General features: G+C 39.7%; 1 protein-coding gene across 2 annotated transcripts; it reads left to right on the top strand.

Moving 5' to 3' along the window:
* The first annotated feature begins 493 nt into the window (after window positions 1-493).
* Window positions 494-16264, top strand: si:ch1073-291c23.2 (uncharacterized protein LOC799862 homolog). Of its 2 annotated transcripts, XM_053619383.1 has the most exons (7): window positions 494-665; window positions 4777-4895; window positions 6620-6730; window positions 9120-9176; window positions 9410-9559; window positions 14430-14543; window positions 15018-16264. In XM_053619383.1, exons 1-7 carry the CDS (start codon window positions 509-511, stop codon window positions 15054-15056), a joined length of 747 nt encoding a protein of 248 aa, XP_053475358.1. In that variant the 5' UTR covers window positions 494-508; the 3' UTR covers window positions 15057-16264. The 2 variants fall into 2 exon arrangements, with proteins under 2 accessions (XP_053475358.1, XP_053475359.1); XM_053619384.1 differs by lacking the exon at window positions 6620-6730.
* Window positions 16265-25332: the final 9068 nt, after the last annotated feature.

Below are 25332 nucleotides of genomic sequence, written 5' to 3' on the forward strand. Positions count from 1 at the left end.
ATATATTTATATAATATAAAATAAATATTATATATTGCAAATAGTTAAGGATAGTTCCCAATTATGTTCACTGTCATATAATTGCACAATTATTAGTCTAAATTCCATTGCTTATTAGAGGTAATATACAAACCTGTACATTATTAACATTTTATTCAGATTACACAATATTATCATTAGTTCAAAGTGGTCCACAAAGCACAGGCCTGAGCATCTGGCAATCAACATCTGTAACAACTTAAACCATCATAAATGCCTTCGGCTGTGAGAGCCAGCTGTATCATGTCTCTTCACTACTCCAGTGGCTTTGCTTACATCCTCTCATTGCCCCTTATCCTCTCTTTCTCCATGTCTCTCTCTCTCTTTTTCCGATTCCAAACCTTACACCATTTCCTGTTTCCACATTTAACTGTGTGCTGGTGACTATCATGCAAAATTTTCACATATTACAATAGTCAAAGGTTACTATTCTCCTCCTCTTCTGTGGTATTTGCAGTGAACTTTTGGAATGGCACACACACACACACACACTCCCAAACATGGTGTCTCAGTCTCCACCCCGTCCTCTACTCTTCCCACTCTTTACCATCCCCCTTTTCCCGCTCCCCTCCTTGCTGTTGTGAAACACTCTAAAATCTACGTACCTCACCCACAGACAGTTGAAGGTATGTTACATTTGAGTTCCTTCCTAATGTTAGAAAATATTATTGTGGTCAATATGTTTTTGTTGGGATTGTGAAGATGTGTTACATATTAAATGTAGTGTGTAAGGTCATGTCTGTAATGTCAATAAGTGAACTCAAAATTAGACACATCCTTGAACAACTCTGAAGCGAAAAACTGAACAGATTTGCATGAACATGAAGCTCAGATGAAACTCTTGTGATCATAAACTTTTAATATTGTATTTACTTATCATCAACAACATTTTAATCAAAAGCAAGTAAAAGCGAGTCCTCTAAAATTAGGATAAAAATGGCATAACTTCCTACATTAATGTCCGTCTTCATCTTCAATAGTTGTAAGAATTGCACATATATAGGATAATTTTGTTAAAACAGAAAGACTTGGAAGATACAAGTACAGATTTTAGTTGTGCACTCCTGATCTAGGAAAGGAGGAAAATTAGACCTGACCCTTTGCATTCTGGTCACCAGAAATTACTTCAGGTTACTATGTCTCCTCCAACATGTTTAGCTGAACTATGCAGCAGATGTAAAAGATGTAGTGTCTTTACCTGTCTCACAGTAAGCACATGTTAGCCCTCATTCTCCTAGGGAGAAATATGTAGTGGGTGGGAAATGCATTGACTTAATTGGGAGAAAATGGAAATTTTATGAAATATGCAAGTGTACTTGGCCAGTAAAGCACTGTTTTGATTCTAATTAGCCTATCAACTTTATGTTGCCTTAGCTAGCTAGAATTTCCCTGGAGAAAACATATCAATCATCAAGAAATAAGCAAACAACAATAAATCATTATAAGCTTTGTACAACATACACCAGCAGTGTGCAAAGGAGAGGAAGACCCTGCTCCTTACCTAAAAATTAATAGTGAATTGGTTTGATAGACTACTGCTTAAAATGTCAGTACTCTCTTGTTACAGCCACACAGAGCAATGATGCAACCCTCCAATGGTCAGAAGTAATTTTCTCTTTCAAAAGAAAACTATGTTATGATGTAACTCAGCTAACATTAGATAGCTACCATGCTAAAAGACAGTTTAAATTAACCAACATTGTTTGAAACTTTTTAAATACTATATACTTAACACTATCTTCACGAGTATGTAGTACCTGGTTTTTGTAGGGTAGTAACTTCTCAGATTAAACATGCTTTGTGTGCATAATCTACTATCATGGAACACCTCACCCCCTACCATTTCCAAAGTCTGTGACTAGTGATCAACACAATACAAACAAATGCACAAAAAAACTACTACATATGTACAGTCGGGGAAATAAGTATTGAACACGTCAACATTTTTTTTTCAGTAAATATATTTCCAATGAGGCAATTCACATGAAATTTTCACCAGACATCAGTATTAACTCAAGAAATCCACACATATAAAGAAATATAAACATTAAAGTTAATAAATAAAAGTTGTGTAATAAAGCAGAATGATGCAGGAAAAAAGTAATGAATACGCTAACTGAAATTCATTTAATACTTAGTGGAGAAGCCTTTGTTTGTAATGACAGCTTCAAGACACTTCCTGTCTGAAGATTAAAAAATTAATGTGCCGTAGTATTCAGGTGTGATTTTGGCCCATTCATCTAAACATATTGTCTTTAAATCTTGTTCAATTGGATTCAAGTCAGGTGACTGACTGGGCAATTCTAACACCTTGATTTATTTTTCTCTGAAACCAACTGAGAGTTTCCTTTGCTGTATCTTTGGATCGTTGTCCTGCTGGAAGGTCCACCCACGTCTCATCTTCATCATCCTGGTGGTTGGCAGCAGATTCTTCTCAAGAATCTCCTGGCAAAGGGCTGCGTTCATTGTTCCTTCAATTATATGAAGTCTGCCAGTACCATGTGATGATAAACAGCCCCAACACCATGATGCTTCCACCTCCAAACTTCACTGTTGGTATAGTGTTTTATGGGTGATGTGAAGTGCCATTTCTTCTCCAAACATGGTGTGTAGTATGACAGACAAAAAGTTCAATTTTGCTCTCGTCTGACCAGACTACACTCTCCCAGTATTTCACAGGCTTGTCCTAATGAGTTGTAGCAAACTTTAAATGAGCTTCGACATGCCTTTTCTTTAGTAATGGAGTCTTGCAGGGTGAGAGTAAGCAGTGGAGTGCATTACCTATTGTTTTCTCTGTGACGATAGCACCAAGTGTTTCTGGAGCTCTTTCTGAGTGGTCCTTGGCTCTTGGGATACTCTTCTGACTATTTTTCTGAATCCCTGGTCAGAAATCTTGTGAGGAGCTCCTGTGTGTGGCCGGTTGATGACGGAGTGATGTTGCTCCCACTTGTGGATAATGGCCCCAATGGTGCTTAGTGGAGGATTCAGAAGTTTTGAAATACATCTGTATCCGATTCCATCAATAAGTTTTGCAACAATAAGGTTGTGAAGGTCTTGGGAGAGCTCTTTGCTGGTAAAAACCCATCATAAGATGTTTCTTGTGTGACACCCAGGTAACTAAAAGCCTTTTTATAGACCATCAAGTTACTAACACAGCTGATATTAATTTGCACAGATAGGGGGCATAATTACTTATGGATTTCAGCTGGTTCCTTGCCTTGCCTTGCCTTAGAGAACTGCTTTTTCTTAGCATGTTCAATACTTTTTTCCTGTGTCATTCCACTTCATTACACATAACTTTATTTATGGACTTTAATGTTGTGAATTCTTTATATTTCCATATTTCTTGAGTTAATACTGATGCCTGGTGAAAATTTCATATGAATAGCCTCATTGGAAATATATTTACTGAATTTTTTTTTTTTTGACGTGCTCAATACTTATTTCCCCCACTCTATGTCTCTTAAACTATTTATACTATGCAACCAATTTGTAGAGTGAAGATGAGCAATTAATCAGCCAAAGAAGATATCAATGAATAGTCATCTCAATCTTTTTTAGCAAAGCTAGAAACTGAAATCATTAAAAGCTCTTTAATACAGATTTTGGTAACAATTACTAACACGATACTGTTCAACAACCCGAGGTAACTATGCAGTAACTATGGAGGAACAAATGAATAGTTCTTCATTAACACATATCTTATTCTTACTAACTACGAAGTACAACTTGTTAATTGCTCAATACCTGTTAGTAGGAGTTAATTATTAACTAAGCAGTAATTACTGTGTCTTAAATTTCTCCGGCAGAACTACTGCAGAACTACTATCTATACTATCTATGACTGAATCTTTTAATATAACCACTTATTAATTACTGATCACATCAACATTCGTTCCAAAAAGCGAAACCTTAAATTCCTCCTGGAGATTTATGAATATATACCCTCACTGGTCACTTTAATAGGAAGACCTGTGCACCTGCTCATTTATGCAGTTATGGAGTTATGGATGTTGGTGCCAGATGGGCTGGTTTGAGCATTTCAGAAACTGCTGATCTCCTGGTATTTTCACACACAACATTCTCAAGAGTTTACCCAGAATGGTGCGAAAAACAAAAATCAAAAGTGAGTGACAGTTTTGTGAGTGGAAACGCCTTGTTGATAAGAGAGGTCAGAGAAAAATGACCAGACTGGTTGAGCTGCCAGGAAGGATATAGTAAGTCAAATAGAATGACTCTATGACACCATTACAACCATGGTGAGCAGGAAAGCATCTTAGCATGCACAAAACATCGAACCTTAAGGTGGATGGGCTACAACAGCAGTTGAACACCTGTTCTTGGCTGACAGGTGTGGAACCTGAAGTGGTCTTCTGCTGTTGTAGCCCATCCACCTCAAGGTTTGATGTATAGTGCATTCTGAGATGCTTTTCTGCTTACCATGGTTGTAAAGAGTGCTTAAATGAGTTAGTATAGACTTCCTGTCAGCTCACACCAGTCTGATCATTTTTCTCTGATCTCCCTAATGTACAAAGTTTTTCAGCCTGCAGACCCTCTGCTCACAGGATATTTTTTTTGCACTATTCTCTGTAAACTCTAGAAACTGTTATCTGATTAGATAAGTGCATGAATGTGCAGTTGCTCCTAATAAAGTGGACAGTTAGTGTACCTTAACCAGTACCAAATCCTCAGTGTTTAAAATGTTCTACTCAACTTGTTTTGCGAAAATCTTCACAGAGATGGATACAAATGCAGGTAGTGAGCCCACACAGCTGATGGAGGGACCAAGCACACAAACTGCCGGTGGCACTAAACCGCTGCACCGCTTCCTCAGAGGAGAGCCAAGAACTGTTGGGGTGAGAGAGAAAACACCCACATATTCCTTACTGCATTAACTACATTTGAATATATTCACAAGGTTCTCCAGCAAAATGATGCTGAAAATGATGATGTTAAGTATGAGGCAGAAAGCTGGATCCAATGCAGGGTGTTCACAAGGGCATATCCAACTCATAAACTGACAAATTATAAGCAATTATCATTTATCACTAGTCTAAACAGTTATCAAAAACCTGAATGGGATATGTGTAAAACAACCCATTGGACCACAATACCATGGTTGTGAGGAAGGGAACATGAACTGATAGTGGTTAGGTAAGTTAAAGTAGTATGATGTCATTGATGATGTCATCTGACTAACTAGAAGAGACCAATGGGCTTAAATTTCCTACATCCCTGCTATAAGCAGAGGTCACTGTTTGACAGCCACACTCTTTCCATGGGTTAGTAACACAATAGTTCATCCCTGTGTTGGTTGGCCATTCTCTTGGTTTGTCTGGTCACCTTTCTTAGTTGTTGACATGTGTTGTCCCACACCTATTCGTTCCAAAGCCATTGGTAGTAGCTGCGTTCCTGGGAACAGAGGAGGCTGCTACCCAAGCACACACTAGATGGGTCTCGGTTCGGTGGCTGGGTGGTTTAGTTAAGCGGTTTAGGTATCCTGATGTTAAGCTCACTGAAACTCACAACTTCTCCATAAATTAGCTCCACACACTTGGGATGTGAATTCAAAATTCCAGAATTCTAAAGTACATGAACACATGATTGAATAACAGCTCAGCAATCTTGAAAGTGGTGAGCAAGGCTGTTAGGGGAATCAGTCAAAGAAATTAATCCATCATGATGGCAGTGCAGTTCTGGGATGGAAAGGTGGGGTTTTGTTTGGTAAGAAAGAAACACTGGTTTTACATGTTTGGACTATTTATGGTCAATGGCCCATAGAACACAGATGAAGGGGAACTATAGGAAATATAAGTTATGTTGTCTCTTCTGTGGGTGGAGTGAGATGGCGGCATGAGAGTGTGTCAGCCTTGGTATGGTATGAAGTCATGAAATTAATGTGGGAGTGAAGGAGAGCCTCTAGTCATATAGCTTGTCAACTGCATACCCATTTTTAGGTATTGAAGATTTTTGTGCTGGTTCTGCTACTAGTAGTCTGACAGTATGGCATAACAAGCAAAAAAACTTTTCCTCTTCTTGCAGTATGGTAACATGGGTATTTTCCAAATGTGGAAGGTTTTTACCCTGTAAATTCTTTCGGATGCAAAGAATACAGAGAATTTTTGAAAATACCTACTTAGAACAAGCGCATTCATATCATTCATTGTTAGCTGGAACTCTCTCTCTCTCTCTCTCTCTCTCATAGAATAACCTAGTCTGGTTCTGCCTGGTTGTCAGTCTTCATTGTGATAGGAAAGTATCTGATTATAGTTTGCTCTTTGTAGTAAACCATGGAGGGATTTTTGAATGTTTTGTTCATGAATAATTAGAGAGGAAGCTAAATGGCCAGAATAAAAACAAATTTACTACCGTGTCTGACCCCAAACCATTCATAATCATTCATAACGTCATAAGAGCTGGGTTGAATTCTTACACATTTGAAGTCACATCACCGCATTTGGGTGAGCGAGATTTTTTTTTATTGGTCTCTTATATCATACAACCTTTAAAACTGTTAAAATGAAAATCCCCACGTTTCAGAATTGACCTATTTTATGTTTTCGTGTTTCTTATGTACAAGATTGTGCTGTTGTTCCTTGGCCTTTGTCTGTTCTTGTTTGGGATTCCTATGAAGGGGGACGTGGTGGAAACATCAGAAGAAAGCTATAGCCCTTTTTGGCTGGGCATCTTGGTAAATATGTTATTTTTTGCATTGTTGACAAGACAGGTACAAATAATGAACATAAACACGTCTAAAACTATGAAGCTATAGTGAAATTAAATCATATTAAATCTGTAAAATAATTAAAACTATGAATGTATTTCATGAAACAGAAATCTGAATTATTCCATTAATATCAATATATACAGTTGCAATCAAAATTATTCAACCCCCATTGCAAATCAGGTTTATTGTCAAAATTTACAGACTTTCAGCTGTTTGCAATGAACAAATCAAACTAAAGTAATTGAAATAGTTCAACACAACAAATGCTTCAAGTGGTTTCCCCAAATTCAACTGAAAATGCAACTTATAATGATTTCTCCAGTTTTAAAATTGTTCAACCCCCTGAATAGAATCCCTCACAACAGCACAAATATGCAAAACAGGTGTTGTCTCAAGCACACATGATGGAACTAATCAAGGGCTTCATTAGTTGCGCCAGGTGTGCTTGAGCTGGAACACGTGAAATACCTGAAACGGCTAGAGGCAGAAAATTCATGAAATTCCTGGATGGGACAGAAAGAGGAAGCTATCAACTTCTGCCACCAGATTTCTGAGAAGGCAGGTTGTGAAAAACCCTCGAGTGACTGGAAAAGACCTGCAGCAAGACTTGGTGGCAACAGGCACTGAAGTTTCAGTAAGGCACGTACTAAACGCAGAAGGTTTCCATGCCAGAACTCCAAGACGTATACCACTATTGACCCAAAAGCACAAGAAAAATCAGCTCAAAATCATATAAATAAGCCGTAGAAGTTTTGGGATTCTGTTCTGTGGAGCGATGAAACAAACAAAACTGGAACTTTTCAGCACGCTGGATCAGCGGTACGTGCGGAGGAAGAAGAATGAAGAAAGAACACTCTGTCCACAGTCAAGCATGGTGGTGGCTCGGTGATGCTCTGGGGCTGTTTTGCATCCTCTGGCACTGGAAACCTGCAGCGTGTGGAAGGCAAGATGGATTCATTGAAATATCAGAAAATTCTAGGAGAAAACGTAAGGCCGTCTGTGAGGAAGCTGAAGCTTGGGCATCATTGGACCTGCCAATAAGACAATGATCCCAAGCATACCTCAAATTCCATCAAGGCTTGGTTAAAGAAGAAATCCTGGAAGATTCTACAGGTGGGATTTGAAGAAGGCGGTTACAGCACACAAACCCAAGAATATTACTGAACTGGAGGCCATTGCTCATGTGGAATGGGTTAAGAGTCCTCAGGAAAGCTGCCAGAAGCTGGTGTCTGGCTATGCATCTCGTTCGCAGCAGGTCATAACAGCAAAAGGGTGCTCTACTAAGTACTAAAGATGCTTGCCATGAAGGGGTTGAATAATTTTTAGATTGGAGAAATCATTATAAGTTGCATTTTCAGTTGAATTTGGGGAAACCAATTGAAGTATTCATTGTGTTGAACTATTTCAATTGCATTTGTTTGATTTGGTCATTGCAAACAGCTGAAAGTCTGTAAATTTTGACAATAGACCTGATTTGCAATGGGGGTTGAATAATTTTGATTGCAACTGTACTAGTACAGCTGAAATCACTAAAAAGGTGCTTCATTGTTTCCCCCCCCCAGTGTGCAGCATGTCCCATGAATGTAATGCAAGTTGTTTTAATGAAGCAGATTTCTAAAAAGTAAACTTAATTTCAATAGTTTTGAAAAACTGCTTTTGTGGACTAACAGCAATCCTCTTAAAAAGTCCATTTTATATATAAGCAGTTTTCAATAGATTTTATTGTGTAATGTAAGTGTCTGATTTAACATTTAAAAGCTGCAGCTGTGTTACTGCATATTACTCTTAATATACCAAAAACTTATACTAATACTGTGGTGTGTGCTTATTACGATTTTCCATACATTTCCCATAATTTACCCAGTTCATATAAAACACTTCTGCCCGATTGTGCTTTATAAACTGTTTACAGAGATCATGTAGAAGTAGTGCTGAATTAATCTGCATATATTATATAGTCATTCTTATATATGAGCAGTACAAACTTATCTTACCTCCGATGAGCAGGATTATTTATAGATACTAGTAAATAAATTACAGATGGCGGGACTATAGTATAAGAGAATGGCAGAAGGAGGAAGCACATTTGCACTTGTAACTAAGTGAGTTTTGTTTATGTTTGTAAAGTGAATGTTTACAGTGATAAATAAAATGGAGCCACTACTTTACAAATGACTTACTGGGCATTGTAATTAAATAATTCTTTTGAAAGTATTGTCTCTTGAACTCAAATAAGGTCTTTATGATCATACATTTTGCAGAAGTAATAACTGTAAGTAGAAGACCATTTAATCGAACACTTATCTGTGTGATGTGCTGGAGCTCTTACAAATGTGTATTTTCTGTTTTGCAGTACTTCATTTGTGGTATTCTCTACATACAGTCAGAACGAAACACCACAAAAAAGATGGTGAGTGCTCTAAGTTTAAGTTTTATGATATAGTCTTGACCCCTTAAACTTCCAGGACATGTCAATGGATCTGGAATTACATTCCTCCCTCTCATAATTAGAAAACATTTCTATTAGTTTCACTGTTGTTTATGAATAATATGCTTTAAGATGAATAAATGTATAATAATATAATTTCATTAATTATTAATTAAATGCAAGTTCATTAATATGAAAATTGTTTCCCCTTGCAGGTCACAATTAGTCTTGTGTTTAGTATCCTCGCAATACTGGGGACTATAATTGGTATAATAATCTTCAGCAAAAGTTTAGACACACACCATCATTATATGACGTATCGAGATTTCAGCTTCGATGAAACAGAAGTGTCCATGGAACATTATGTAAGTTATCTTCAACAGAAGACTTGTGGATAAGAATAAGATACTTGTATTTGTAGATAAGAATGATAAAAAAGAAATATAATTTAGTGTAACATGAATTTTTATTTTTTGTAAAAAAAATTTGGACAGTATGTTTTGCACAGTAATGTAGAATAACCCCAGTCCCTCTCCTTGATAAGGGAGATTGACTACTCAAATTACGTAAATATGACTTAAATAAAATAACTTTTATTGTATCTAGGTGAAAGCATTTCTATTGTATCTTGTAAGCTATAGTCATTTTACAATGCATCCTGTGGTACAGAAATTAATTTTGAGTAAATTTACTTATGGTATTATTATTTGTATGTAGAGAACATGCAGGCACCAAATAAAATCCACTGTAACACAATTCTCATTGCAAAGGCAACAGGAGAAATCAATTAAAAAATGACTTATGGCCTAGTATACATAAATATACAGTACATAAGCTCATAAAAAATTAGCCACGTTGTTTCTTTTCCAATGCTTGGTTACGCCTCCCCTCATCCCGAACCAAAAGCACCAATCCAGTCAGGATTTCAGACAATTTCTGCCCACTCTTCTATTGACTCAGTATACTATTCAGCTAAAGTTTGTGGTGCCTATTTTGGTGTTTTGCTCGCAAAATTTAATGGTTTCGGTTCAGGCCAATCAAAATGTCCCAGTGCTATAAAATGCTTGTTCAACAAGTCATACACAGATTTGGCCCTCCATATCATACAGTTGTCATCCTGGAAAGGAGTGTTAGTGTTGTGTTTTGGATACGAAGCACAACAGCAACATTAGAGTATTTCCAACAACTGATGTTCTAGTTGAAGAAGTTACATTCATTCAGATACACAAGCTATTGACTGTGTACAATACGGCACTGCTATTAGCAGATTTAACCAAATTTCCCCCCCAAATTTTTGAATTCATAAGGTTCTATCTGACATATTTGTTATAAGAATGTTACATGCCACTGAATAGGTCTTGAAGGCCCAAACTTGCAAATCCAAACAGCAAACCAGAATGGACTAACAAAAAAAACAAGGTGACCTTGTGTTTTTGTCTTGTGCTTGTTTACGTGACTATTTTCAGAATTCACTGAAGATTGTGGGAAACGTTCTTCGCTCCACTGTTTCAGTGGAAGTGGGTAGACCTGCTGATCTGACAGAATATACTATATATTCTGTTTTAGACCAAAATATATATACAAAAGTTCAAACTTTAAAATTCCAAAGTCTCCATATACTGTAATTAAAGTTAATAATACCTTCGTATTCATTTATCTTTAGAGAAGGCTAGTCTACTGCTTTGCTGAATGCAATTCTTCAAAAATAATCGTTGCATTAAAAAAAATCCTCACCCACAACCCAGTTGGAATATCTTAAACTTAAGTGTGAAAGGGTTAATGCTTTGATATTTTTACCATATCTGGGTAATTTGTTGATTTTGTGATTGTAGATTAAGGTCCACATTATAAAATATTTATTTGAGGGGTAGAGAAATTAAATTCTGCAGTGTAGATCATTCAAATGCACCGTTTGTCTCTGCTGTCTGCCAGGAGCGAACCTGGCCTAGGTGTTTGGGGCCCTGAAGATTTTTTCTTTAGCCCTGAATAATTGGAGCGGTTTGTCACTATGTAACTAAAAGTCAGTAAAAGAAGATGGCAGTACTGTAATTTTGTATCTTCAGTGAATGGAGGGAAGACCAATCAGATAGGGTTTACAGGAAAATACATGGAAATACTTGTGTCTTATTGGCTGACAGCTCTCATTTCTGCCAAACGCTAGCTCACAGTCAGTTGGTGTGAGGGGAAAATGATCTACACCAATTTATTACCAGTAAAGGGTCGAAACTGAAACACTAACTTACTCTTGAGTTTCTTGCACAGCAAGGGGGGTGATGCATATGACTGAACCTCCATTCGCTGAGAATAAAATACAACACTCCATATACTAAAGATAAAATACAATAAGATACAAAATTCAATAAGATACAAAATTACAACACTGCCAACCTGTTTTACTGACATTCAGTTACGTAGTAACATGTTAATGATTTATCAGTAAACATTTTACCGGGGCACAGCAAAATTTTACTGGGGCTTGTGCAAAGGGACGAGTGACGCCCCTGCTGCAACACACTCCAATAAAGTTGGGACAGTTGACTGTTTACCATCTGTTGTAACATCACCTTTTCTTTTAATAACACTTATTAAGCGTTTGGGCACTGAAGACACTAGTTGGTTTAGTTTAGCAAGTGGAATTTTCCCCCATTCTTCCATTATGCATTTCCTCATGCTGTGCAAGTGTATGGGGTCTTCGTTGCCTTAATTTTCGCTTCATAATGCATCACACATTCTCAACTGAAGACAGGTCAGGACTGCAGGCAGGCCATGCTAGCACCTGCACTCTCTGCATACACAACCCTGGGCTTGTAATCCACGTAGAATGTGGATTGGCATTGTCCTGCTCTGGATGCAGCATATGTTACTCCAAAATGTGTACATGTTTTCTGCATTAATGATGCCCTCACAGACGTGCAAGTTACCCATGCCATGAGCACTGACACACCCCCATACCATGACAGATGCTGGCTTTTGGACCTGACATTGATAACAACTTGGATGGTCCTTTTCCTCTTTGGCCTGGAGAACACGACGGCTGTTTTGTCCAAAAACTATTTGAAATGTCGACTCGTTGGACCACAAAACATGATTCTACTGTGCTACTGTCCATCTCAGATGAGACCGAGCCCAGAGAAGTCGGCGGCGCTTCTGGACAGTGTTGATGTATGGCTTCTGCTTTGCATAGAAAAGCCTGTGGATCTGTGGATGCAGCGGCAAATGGTTTTGACTGACAAAGGTTTACCAAAGTATTCCCGAGCCCATGTCAGGATATCCATTACAGGCTCATGACAGTTTTTAAGACAGTGACGTCTGAGATATCGGAGATCACACGCCTTCAGAAGAGGTTTTCGGCCTCGCCCTTTGCGCACCAACATCTGACTGGATTCCTTGAGTCTTTTATTTATATTGTGCACTATAGAAGGTGAAATGCCAAAAATCCTACTGATTTGTTTTTGGGGAAAGTTTTTCTCAAAGTATTGGATTATTCAATGATACATCCGTTGGCAGATTGGTGAGCCTCGACCCATCTTTGCTCTTGAAGGACTAGGCCTTTTTGGAGGCTGCTTCTTCTTCTTCTACTTCTTCTTTTTGTGTTGAGGTTCCACTTCACTGGTGGAACCATCGTGGTGGAAGGATTGGCTGCTCAGCAGTATGATACTGAACGTTGCCCAGGGTGCGCCAGGCGCTGTAATTGTGCCGTATGAGGAGACTCCTTCCATGCACCTTGGAGGCTCCTTATATACTATGATTATATTGCCTCACCTGTTACACATCACTTTCTTATTTCAACTTATCACATTGCGATTAGTCCTAAAATGCCCCTGTCCCAACTTTTTTGGAACGTGTTGCATGCATCAAAGTAAACATTTATCTTCAAAAAACTATGCAGCTGATTAGGTAAAACATCAAATATCTTGTCTTTATGCGTTTTTTGTTTAAATACAAGTCAAAGTACATTTACAAATCATCCCTCTTTTCTTATTAGCATTTTCCACACTGTCCCAACTTTTCCGGAATTGGTGTTGTAGTTAATTGGCAAGCTCACTAAATCTTATTAGTAAGCTACCTAGCTAGCAATAATAAGTAACCTCATACACTAACAGTGCATACATATTTTTTACATAATACAATTTTACATGCATGATGTGTAGAAGTGGCGTTTGCGGGAAACTTGCAAAACATCTATCATTAGAATGATCCTCTTTAAAATACATTTTAAAATAGGTTACATGATGCCTTGCAATTGGCTGGCATCCCATCCAGGGTACATTCCTACTTTGTGATGCAATCACATGGCATGGTGGCAAGGTCATCCTCAAAATGTGATTCTGAAATGTGATTCATTTTTCAATATTTAGGCAAAACTACTTAAAGGAAAAAATCTTTGAGATCTTTGAGGAAAAAACATCTGAGATAAGTTAACATTTATTTTTTTGTCATTTAAAGAAGTTTAGCTAGTTTGAGTATTCTGTTAAATGGTAAAATGTAATTGTCACCATATGGCAACAACATGTGATAATGGAACTGTGGTTGAAAACAAGCCTACATAGCAAAAAAGACACTAGCCTTCCCAAGTAGTTTATTTACATATGTGTATATTATATATGTTATTTTTGACTATATGATACTTTCCACCATTTTACATTGTTGCCATATTGTAATAAAAGTATTAAAAATCCATAAAAAACTTTTTTGATGTAAATGCAATAATTCATGCAGTAGATGGCTAAGCAGATACCACAATATTCAGAAAACCATGATACAGAAACTGGCCAAACGGTTATTGTAGCATTCCACCCCTTGTTCAACCAACATCACTGCATCTACGCATTATATCAGATAGTTTTTGGAAGCATAGGCACATAAAGATGAACTACTGCTCTTATCAGAAGCAACTTGAGTACAACACAAACACAGAACTCATGGATCTCATGGCAAGCACGATGGCTCTCTGCCAGGGAACTTTAACCTGATTATTTAATTCCTAGTATAGTATGTAACCCACGGTACAGGATGCCAAATTTTCCAATTATCACATTTTAAAAAAATGGAATAGATATAACCCACACTGCAAAAAAACAGTCGAAAAGAGTCGGCAGATGAACAGATCTTGAAAACAGGCAAATTTTCCTATTTCACTTGCAGATAATTTTACTTCCTTCAAGCATTTCTTAAATTAAACAAATTGATCTGACATTAAGATCATTGATATTAAATACTTTTCACATTCTTCAGATGCAGCTCTACAGCCTGGAAGCCGTGTTCCTGTTCCACAGCTTGGTGGCGGGAGTGATCCTCATTGCCATGTCTGTATTTGCCCGTCTAGCGCTGCACTCAAGTCATACGCGGGTAAAAATGTGCTTCCTTATTTTCCTGTCACTTCTCCATCTAATCCTTTTCTTTAGCTCAGCTAGGATGTGGATTAGGATGCCATTACTATAACATTATTTTAAAGTAGTTATATCCTAAATATTTCCTGTATGTTTCAAAATAAACTGTCATGTGTTATTTATATACTATACGTTGGAGAAGAAACAAGAATACTGGCTTATAATTAATAATAAGTACATACTAACAGAATTTTTCCCCATCCCAAAACCACATACAGTAATATTTATGCAAAAACATGGAGATGAGATTTTGCTGAAATCATAAAACTGTAGCATTACAAATGTTTAAGAAGCTAAGAAGCACAATGAGGAGCTTTATCATATTTATCATATGTCAGATTTGGAGCACTGTGACTCTGTGATATACTATGCTGTGTGTGACAGCATCCAGTAATCTCTCTCTCTCTCTGTCTCTCTCTCTCTCTCCCTGTAGATGCTTGTGGTCATGCGTTACCCACCTTCAGCAGAGTAGGCCTCTTTAGAGAGACCATGGGTGAACTCCAAACACTAGTCTGTGATACAGAGCTCTTATTAGAATTCATTCTAACATGTAGCTGTAGTCCAGTAAAATTAAAAGGACAGGTTATTTGTGACAGTGTGTGCAGGAAGGAACTGAAAGCTGTTTGCTTAACTGATAATTAACTCAGCTATTCAGGCCTTACTGTATGATTGCTAGAAATAATTACTGTGAAAAAGTCTTGTTAGAATGGATTCTCTATGTTCTAGCGTTTGGGATGGAGCACATTTCTATCTCACCATTCTTTTCCTTATTGGCATAAAAAAAAAAACTGAAATGTGAAACATTTCACAATAACCTACACATAAACATTGTACTAATTCACATATGGAAATGTATATTGCCAAATAATCTTCTTAATTTTGTATTAAATAACCTAACAAATCAATGATGACATTTTGATGTAAACAGCCACTGACCATAATAATTTTGTTTTTGTATGTTCAGTGTATGTTTGTATTTACAGCTCCTCATATAGTTATTATGCATCTCATGCATTGTTACCAATTGTTAAATAAATGACAGTATAGCTTTAGACCAATTGCTAGCTTATAAAACCGTCTAAAACTCCCCATGGCCATGGAGACGAGAACGTCCTGGCTGCAGCCTGCAGAACGGGACTGATCTGCACTTTTGGCGGGGCTTCATGTGTCACTCACCCATAACCAGTCTCACTGGTTAATGGCAATGAATTGACACCTCAGCATGTTCTCACTGGACTGTATACACTGTCGCTTCCACTTTTAGTCTCAGTGGCTAGGACAACTTTCAGTGTTGCGCCAGAAGCTTTTTACACTCACTGCTTGCAAGATCTTCCATGGATTATTCTGAACGATGTCAATCGCATTATGAGGTTGGCATCTGTCATTCCCTAGTAAGAAGAAGAATGGCTTTAAACTGTATGTTTCAAATTATATCCACAACTTTGAGGGTCTCAGGCTAACAAGCTAACTAGCTTTGTTTGTGACAGTTCATACTCTAATACATTTCATTTTCTATCTAGTTAACCTTTTTTTTTTTTTTTAAATAATTAAAAAAAAAAAAAGATATTCTGGTTTTATAGTTGATTTTTATATCTATTTTTTAAAAACAAAAACATATTCATATGTAGTGTCTTGCCTTAATCCAGTGCTTACTTAAATTAATAAAAATGTTGTATAATACCAGCCTGCTCTTATTTACTGTGCTGTGCTGTGTTGGCTCAAATTTAGCCTATTACCCAAAAACATTTAAAATTCAACTTAGAAGCCAATACTCACATCTACCTCTGAGCCCAGTTGGAGATAGAAAAAATACACCAGCCGTGAGTGAGAAGAAGCAAGGGTCCAGCTTTATTGTTCCGTTCCACCACACGAGATCCACACCGATGAGAATTCTCAGAGGTGATCCCAATACCCTGAGCTTAAGCTCCAGTATTTATACTGTATTTACACACTAAATAACCCAGATGTTTCAAGAAGACTATGATCTCACTACCAATAGGGTTAAAAAAGAGCTCATTTACCTTACTCTTATGTTCCAGAAAAGGGCTATTTCACTTACACATAGAATTGAAACCAGGGGTTTTAATTTACACATAAAATCAGAACCCAGGCATTTCTAATAACCCAGAAAATAAAAACCCAGCGTTTCTAGTTACTCAGAGGATCAGAAACTTCATTTTTCAGTTACCTTAGGGCATCAGAAACCAGAATTTTCAGTTACCTTAGGGCATCAGAAACTTCACTTTTCAATTACCCAGAGGATAGAACGTGGACAAGACTAAACAATCTAATGGGACCTTGGTCTTATTGTTATCTCGAGGGGGGGGCAGTTTGACCCAGCCACCCTTATAAATGGCTCCTCATGGTTCTTTCTTAAAATTAAGGCCTTCCTTGCGAGACAAGAACCCTCACCATTTGAGTCATGAGTAAGTTTACATTTTCCTGTATTTCTAGTTTATAATTTATTTTCATATTTGCACTATATTTCTTATTTTATATATATTTATACTACTTAAAAAGCGGTTTACTGTACTTCCAACTTCTTAATATCATTACAGTTCTACTGTCCTGCATATCCTACTATTCTGTTTTTTTATAGAGAGTTTCTCTATTACTATAAGATATTTTTAAAGTTATTCATGTGTGTGTATGAGAAAGAGAGAGTGTGTGTGTATGTTGTGTCTACTTGCCCGCCCTTGACTGTACGAGCGTGTGTGTGTATTAGCCCTCCTCAGCTCAGCTCGTATACCTCTTTTTGACTTTTTTGACTACTACTGCTCTTAAAGATCTTTAAAGTGTAATTCCAATTTGTCAATGTCCGCCTAATCCCGCTTCTATGTGTCTAGGTGCCCGTCTTTTCTTCTTCTCCCCTTTGCTGGATGCTAGGTCTCCCTTATGTTTATTTTATGACATTTTTTATCCACAACAGCTGCTTTGCTCAACCTGAACATGTTCATACTCGCTTAAAACAAAAAAAAACTGAAAATGGGTAGTTATGGAAACTAAGCACAGAATTAAATTTTGAGGATGTGTTACATAACAGAACACAGCAATACTGGGATGATAAACCTTCACACTGAACAAAATGCTGCTACTATAGTTAATTATATATATATATATATATATATATATATATATATATATATATATATATATATATATATATAATACAATTTGCCTGTGAAATAATGGTAAACTACTGGCAGCAGAGACGCCAGCAGTATACAGCAGTATACTGTAATTCTGTAAATCACCGTCTGATCCGATAGAACTCGATCAGGCGACTGAATGCTTAGAGTCAACGCTCCGCTACACGCTAGATAGAGTGGCTCCACTCAAAAAAAAATTAACTAGAGAGAAAAAAACTAGCACCCTGGTATAACGATCAAACGCGTACCTTAAAACAGACCACTCGACAATTAGAACGTGAATGGCGTCAAACCAAATTGGTAGTATTTCAAACAGCATGGAAGGAGAACCTACTGAACTATAGAAAATCTCTTAGCGATGCTAGAAAAGTCTATCTCTCCACCTTAATAGGAGATAACAAAAACAATTCTAGATTTCTATTCAACACAGTAGCAAAATTAACTAGAAATGAAACCACTACAGAAAGAAGCACTCAATCATTACATAGCAGGAAGATTTCATGAATTTTTTCATTGGTAAGATTGAAAATATTAGAGGTGAAATTCAGGCTATTAAATTAAAACCAGACAGTATTATAATTAACCCTGTAGATGGTAATATAGCAATATCAGATCAATGTTTAGAATGTTTTACTCTTCTTAGAGAGACTGAACTAGCTTCATTAATCTCTTCAGCCAATTCATCAACTTGCATACTAGATCCTGTAGCTACATGTTTCTTTAAACAGATTTGTCATGGAGTAATTGAACCACTTTTAAATATAATCAATTCTTCCCTTAGCACTGGCTATGTACCTAAATGACTTAAATTAGCAGTTATTAAACCCCTGATTAAAAAACCTGACCTTGACCCCTCTCAACTGTCCAGCTATAGACCTATATCAAATCTCCCCTTCATCTCCAAGATCTTAGAAAAGGTTGTAGCACAGCAGCTATGCCCATACTTGCATAGGAACACCATTCATGACATGTATCAGTCAGGATTTAGACCTCATCATAGCACAGAGACAGCGTTAATTAAAGTAGTAAATGACCTACTACTGGCCTCTGATCAGGGTTGTGTCTCGTTGCTTGTGTTACTTGACCTTAGTGCAGCTTTTGATACTATAGTTCATACTATTACTCTGGATGGTCTTTCTGTTTCATCATGTGCAGCAGTAAAAGACCTTGGTGTGATTATTGATTCCAATCTATCATTTGATGCTCATGTAGATAATATTACTAGGATAGCCTTCTTTCATCTCACAAATATTTCTATGATAAGAAATATATTGTCACTACATGATGCAGTAATACTAGTTCATGCATTCATCACCTCTAGACTAGATTACTGTAATGCCTTACTGTCTGGATGTTCCAGAAGGTGCATAAACAAACTCCAGTTAGTCCAGAATGCAGCTGCTAGAGTCCTAACTAGAACCAGAAGACACGACCATATCACCCCGATTTTATCAACACTGCATTGGCTCCCAGTGAAATCTCGCATTGATTATAAAATACTATTATTAAAAAGCACTAAATGGTCTCGCACCACAGTATATATGCGACGTTTTGGTTTTCTATGATCCGCCACGCCTACTTAGATCAAAAGATGCAGGCTATTTGACGGTACCTCGAATAGCGAAGGCTACAGCAGGGGGAAGAGTTTTCTCTTATAGAGCCCCACAGTTATGGAACAGTCTTCCAATTAGTGTTTGGGACTCAGACACAGTCTCAGTGTTTAAGTCTAGGCTTAAAACGTATTTGTTTACTCAAGCCTACCCTGACTAGACTTTCTGTTATGCTAAGCACAGTCCTAATAATCTTTTCTCTCCCTCTCTCCTTCTGTTGAGCCACACACGATTTTATGGAGATACTAGAGATCCCGATCCTCTCTGCTCTCCGGACCTGCCTGATCCGTTTCGGATGTCCTACCTCTGGATGGAGCTCTCATCTACTCCAATTCCAGATTGCTGGGACTACGGCTGCTTCTAAGGCCAAACAGACTTCATATAAATCCATAATGAACTTTTTCACACTATCTGTTGTTACCCAGATGAGGATGGGTTCCCTTCTGAGTCTGGCTCCTCTCAAGGTTTCTTCCTCTTAACATCTTAGGGAGTTTTTCCTTGCCACTGTCGCCACTCAGTGGCTTGCTCAGTTGGGATAAATTTGTACCCTTAATATCTATATATTGTGTTGATATTTCTGTAAAGATGCTTTGAGACAATGTCTATAGTAAAAAGCACTATACAAATAAAAATTGAATTGAATTGAATTGAATTGTGTGATCACACACTTCCTGGAGCTCTAAACTGGACACACCTTGTTATGGGCTACAGCAGTGTGGGAGCGGGAGGGCGGCACTATCGCTTCACTAGAATAGTACATTACACATTTCCGGCATTCCTTTGATCACTCTCCCGACGGATGGGAGACAGAACAGGAACTCATGAGAATCACGCAGGGCACACGTGATGCTGTGGAGTATGCTCTCGAGTTTCGTACCATCGCGGCAAGGAGTGGATGGAACGAACCGGCCCTCAAGACACCGTTTCGTCAGGGAGTGAACCCAGAACTGGTGAAGGAGTTAGCCTGTCGGGATGAACAACTCTCCCTCAATGTGCTCATTGACCTCGCGATTCATCTGGACCAATTGCGCCAGACCAACCGCCCAGCGCTGTGCGAGCCCAATGTCCCCATGCAAGGAGCAGCTGAGGAGCCCATGCAGCTCAGGCTAGCATGGCTTCGCGAGGAGGAGAGGGAGAGGCGTCGCCGAGAGTTCCACTGCTTTTACTGTGGAGAGGATAACCACCTCGTCCGTCAGTGCCCTCTCAAGAAGCCATGGTCCTTCGGGCAGAGCGGGAACAACAGACCCCGGCACCAAATTACCACCAAATTGGTTCCAACCAATTACGTACAACTCTTGTATTCGTGCTACCTGTTATGATCGAACAGTCAGGGGTGCCTACTGTACTCACAGCACTGATTGACTCAGGAGCAGCCGGTAATTTCATCGATCACAAACAGTGTACGACCTAAACCTTCCCGTTCCCTCGTCCCCTACTCCAGCCACGTCGCATCCAGTCCATTGATGGGTCCCCCATAGGAGGAGGGATCATCTCTCACTGTACAGCACCTCTTGGACTCCAGGTCAGTGCCCTCCATAGTGAAATCATAGTCCTTTACGTCACTGTATCAGCCCGGCACCCCATCATTTTAGTCCTCCCATGGGTGGAGCTCCACAATCCCCAGGTTTCTTGGGTGGACAAACAGGTCATCCAGTGCTCTCCATACTGCCACAATAACTGCCTGCAATCCCCAGTTATCCCAGTGGCAGCCACGACAGTGCAGAGTCCCACTCCACCCAATCCAGTTCGAGTTCCTGCCAAATATCATGACCTCATGGAAGTAATCAGCAAGGATAGGGCGAGCGGATTACCACCACACTGCATCTATGATTGCGCAATTGAGCTCCTACCAGGAACCAGCCCACCACGAGTTCGAGTTTACCTGCTCTCTCAAGCGCTCCAACAGGGATATATCAGACCTTCCATGTCTCCCGCCTCAGCAGGTTTCTTTTTTGTGGAGAAGAAAGAAGGCGGCGTTAGACCATGCATAGACTACCGGGGCCTAAACCAAGTTTCTGTTAAGTACCGTTATCCATTGCCACTGGTACCCGCAGCCCGCGAACAACTAAGGTCAGCGACCATCTTCACCAAGCTGGACCTACGTAATGCATACAACCTGGTCCACATCCGTGAGGGGGACAAGTGGAAAACGGCCTTCAGTACCACCTCGGGTCACTACGAGTACCTGGTCATGCCTTATGGGCTCTCTAATGCCCCCTCAGTGTTCCAATGTCTCATTAATGACGTTCTAAGAAACATGCTGGGGAGGAGCATCATCACATACATTGATGACATCCTAGTCTACTCTGCATCTCTAGAGGAGCATTTTGGCCATGTCCGGCAGGTTTTGCACCGTCTCCTGCAGCATCAGCCTTATGTACAAACTGAAAAGTGTGAGTTTCCTCGACACACGATCTCCTTCTTGGGATATGTCATCAGCCCGAAGGGGGTCACCATGGACCTAAGTAAGTTTCAGGTGGTGGTGGAGTGGCCCACGCCACAAACCGTCAAGGAGTTGTAACGGTTCCTAGGCTTTGCCAACTTTTACAGATGGTTCATTAGAGAGTTTAGCACAACAGCACACCCCCTGACGTCCCTCCTACATGGCAAGCCGAGGCGGCTAGCTTGGACCCCAGCTGCCAAGGAAGCATTGAACAAACTCGAGAAAGCCTCCACTTCTGCTCCCATCCTCAAACACCCTGACCCCTCCAAGCCCTTCATCCTGAAGGTTGATGCTTCAGAAGCAGGGGTGGGGGCCGTCCTATCACAGAGATTAGGAGACAAACCAAAGCTTCTCCCTGTGTCTTTCTTTTACTGTAAACTATCCCTGGCAGAACGCTACTACAATGTGGGGAACAGAGAACTCTTGGTGGTCAAACTCACCCTGGAGGAATGGAGGCATTGGCTGGAGGGCACCACACACCCGTTTGTAATTTTCAACAATCATAAAAACCTGTAGTAACTACGTATGGCCAAACATCTCACGCCTTGCCAAGCCCACTGGTCCCTGTCCTTCTCCAGGTTTCAGTTCACCTTGTCCTATAGGACAGAATCAAAAGAACACCAAGGCCGATGCCCTGTCATGGCTCCACAGTACGGAGAGCCAAGTCAACCACGTGGATTATATTCCAAGGCCTTCCAAGGTCACAAATCCCTGCAGCATGTCCGCCCAGGAAGCAGTTTGTCCTGGAACAACACCGGTTGGAGCTCACTACCTGGGCCCACATGGCGGTGGCTACGGGTCATCCGGGAGTACACCATACCTACCATCTGTTGGCCAAGAAATACTGGTGGCCCAACATGTCCAAGGAGGAGCAGCGTATAGTGTCCTCATGCTCTACGTGTGCCCAGGCCAAGGTACCGTGGACACTGCCCACCGGCAAGCTTAAGCCCCTGCCCATCCCAGCACGCCCATGGTCGAACCTGTCCATAGACTTCATCGTTGACCTACCGGAGTCGCAGGGTAACACCACCATCCAAGTGATCATCGATCGATTTTCGAAGTCCCTGCATCTCATCCCACTACCTGCCATCCCGTCAGACTTTACCACAGCCGAACTATTGTTCCAGTATGTGTTCAGGTACTTTGGGATCCCGGAGGAGATTGTGAGTGATCGGGGCCCACAATTTACGTCCCGAGTCTGGGCCAGTTTCATGGAGAAGATGGGCATCACCGTTAACCTCACCTCAGGGTACCATCCACAGGCTAACGGGCAAGTGGAGTGGGCCAATCAGGAAATCGGTAGGGTCCTCCGGACCTTTTGTGCCACAAACCCAGAGGATTGGTGCCGATTCCTCCCGTGGGTGGAGTATGCTCAAAACTCCCTACGGCACTCAGCGACGCAGCTCATCCCCTTCAAGTGCATCTTGGGCTACCAGCCACCATTATTTCCATGGAACGCCAACCCCACCGACACGCCGTCAGTTGACGAATGGTTCTACAGGAGTGAGCAGGTTTGGGAATGTGCACACCAACACTTGGTGCAGTCCACACGCACCTCCAAGTGGAAGGCGGATCGTCACCGGAGGGAACATCCCAATTACCAATTGGTAATTGGGATGCTTCCATGTTGCATATGCTCTGCTTTGTAAAGTTTACAAGTTACCATCTTCTTTGTGGCATTTAATGTAAAATGCTCCCCTGACTTAAAGGACTTTGAGATTGCACACTTTTTTCCGCTGTCACTTGATGATTACACCTCCGTCTGATGGTGACTGAGGTCAAATTGGGCATAAAACCCTGACATAAACAGTAAAATGAAGAAATTTGTTTTAGTTGACTCTGGGTATTCTGCTAAAGTTTGGCAGCATCGCATTACGTGCATTTGACATTATGTGCCATCGATTAAGAAGCGGCTTATACTTTCGGTTAGTAAAGAAATGCTAGTGTTTACCATTGCCAAATGCTAGTCATTTACCATTTATTAATAATGATATTCATTGAAAACGATTCTCATAGTCAATTATTATCAATTTTATCGCTTAGTTTTTGCAGCTCTACTGTAAATTTTGAATGCATATATCCTCTAAATGCAAATTTTGTCATTGTTTTGGCACACACTAGCTTACAGATAACCTTAAGGCTAATACATTCATACTAAAAGCCAAAAACATTAATTTTGATTTCATGGGGACTTTATATATTTTTATTGCCATAGAAAAAAAAAGTACTTTGCACATTATGGGTGATCAACATACACACCAGTGTATGAAGAAAAACAATGTTTCCAAAACCTTTGTAAATCGCCTCCTCACAGCTCCTGGTTCCCCGTTTTGTTGATGAACTGTGGTTCATGTGTTTTCATCATGTTCATGAGGATTTCCTCCAGAGTCTGCGGCTTCCTCTCATTTCTCTAATGTATACAAACTATGCCACAGGTTCTCAGTATAAGTATTATTTTTTTCCACAGTGATCCTTCCTAAGTTCTCTTTTTTTCCCCACGGTCTTTTAACATTGAAGAGAATCCTTGCCCTGGAGACACTGAGGGAGAAAAACTTACAGTAGATCCTGGCAATAGATCAGGAAATCGCCTCCCTTTGGCAGCTGTTTCGGTCAGACAGTTCTGAGGTTGTGACAAGCCTTCATGCCCAACTCAACCAGCAGATAGCAGACACTGAAATGAGAGACTTTTCAGTCCCTCAAACAGGAGACTGTCACGACTTCCCCTTTATGCAGCGTGCTGCAGAGCATGTGAATGCACGCTGCCGTGCAAGGTGCGCGAGCACCTGCTTTTCGTTGTTGACATTCGTGACATTTGGACATGTGCATTTGTTATGTTTTGCTATGTCTCCTCCCTGTTCTGTCATTGGCTATTGTTTCACGTGTGTCTGAATTGCCCTCAGCCGTCAGCTATTACGACGCTGATTATGTTTGTATATATACTGCGCGCCTCCCAGCACACAGCACGGAATATTAGATAGAATAGAATACAGAAGTTTAGTTTAGACTCGATTCGTTACCATAGTTAATCATAGTCCTAGTTTATGTCCATGTTAGGTTCCTTGTTAAAGTTAGTTAGGTTAAACATTAGATTTAGTTCACGCTGGTTTCTCCGCTACCAGTCCCTCGCTGTTGTTTATGTTTCATGTTTGGTATATCAACCCTGTATCCCGTGACCGCGACTTTGATCCCTGCCTTGCCCAGTTTATGCCTGTTTGCCGATCGTCTGACCTTTGCATGTTTTGGATTACGTTTACGGATTACGATTTGGATTTTCCTGCCCTTGTCTCTCTTAAATAACACTGTTCATACTGCACTTGCATCCGTCATATCTCCGTTACGTCACGAAACGTGACAGAGACAGAGGAGGTGAAGAACAAACTGGCAGCTGCAACTGCACCCTGCATCTGAATACTGTTTTCAACAAACACTTTTGTGTTTCCAAACACAATCCACAGCTTGCACTCAAGATGGCTGCATTTGTACGCATAAAGAAAATATGATATATTTGATATAATATATGAGACTTTATTTAGATTTTTTATTGGT

Source organism: Ictalurus furcatus, chromosome 29, assembly GCF_023375685.1.
Source record: "Ictalurus furcatus strain D&B chromosome 29, Billie_1.0, whole genome shotgun sequence".
In the NCBI taxonomy this organism is placed as follows: domain Eukaryota; kingdom Metazoa; phylum Chordata; class Actinopteri; order Siluriformes; family Ictaluridae; genus Ictalurus; species Ictalurus furcatus.

Excerpts from the sequence above, each read along its gene's own strand:
- si:ch1073-291c23.2 (XM_053619383.1), top strand. The coding sequence starts at position 509 with ATGGCACACACACACACACACACTCCCAAACATGGTGTCTCAGTCTCC. Across the intron at positions 666-4,776 it reads TCACCCACAGACAGTTGAAG|AGATGGATACAAATGCAGGT; the intron begins GTATGTTACATT and ends AAATCTTCACAG. Across the intron at positions 9,560-14,429 it reads AAGTGTCCATGGAACATTAT|ATGCAGCTCTACAGCCTGGA; the intron begins GTAAGTTATCTT and ends CACATTCTTCAG.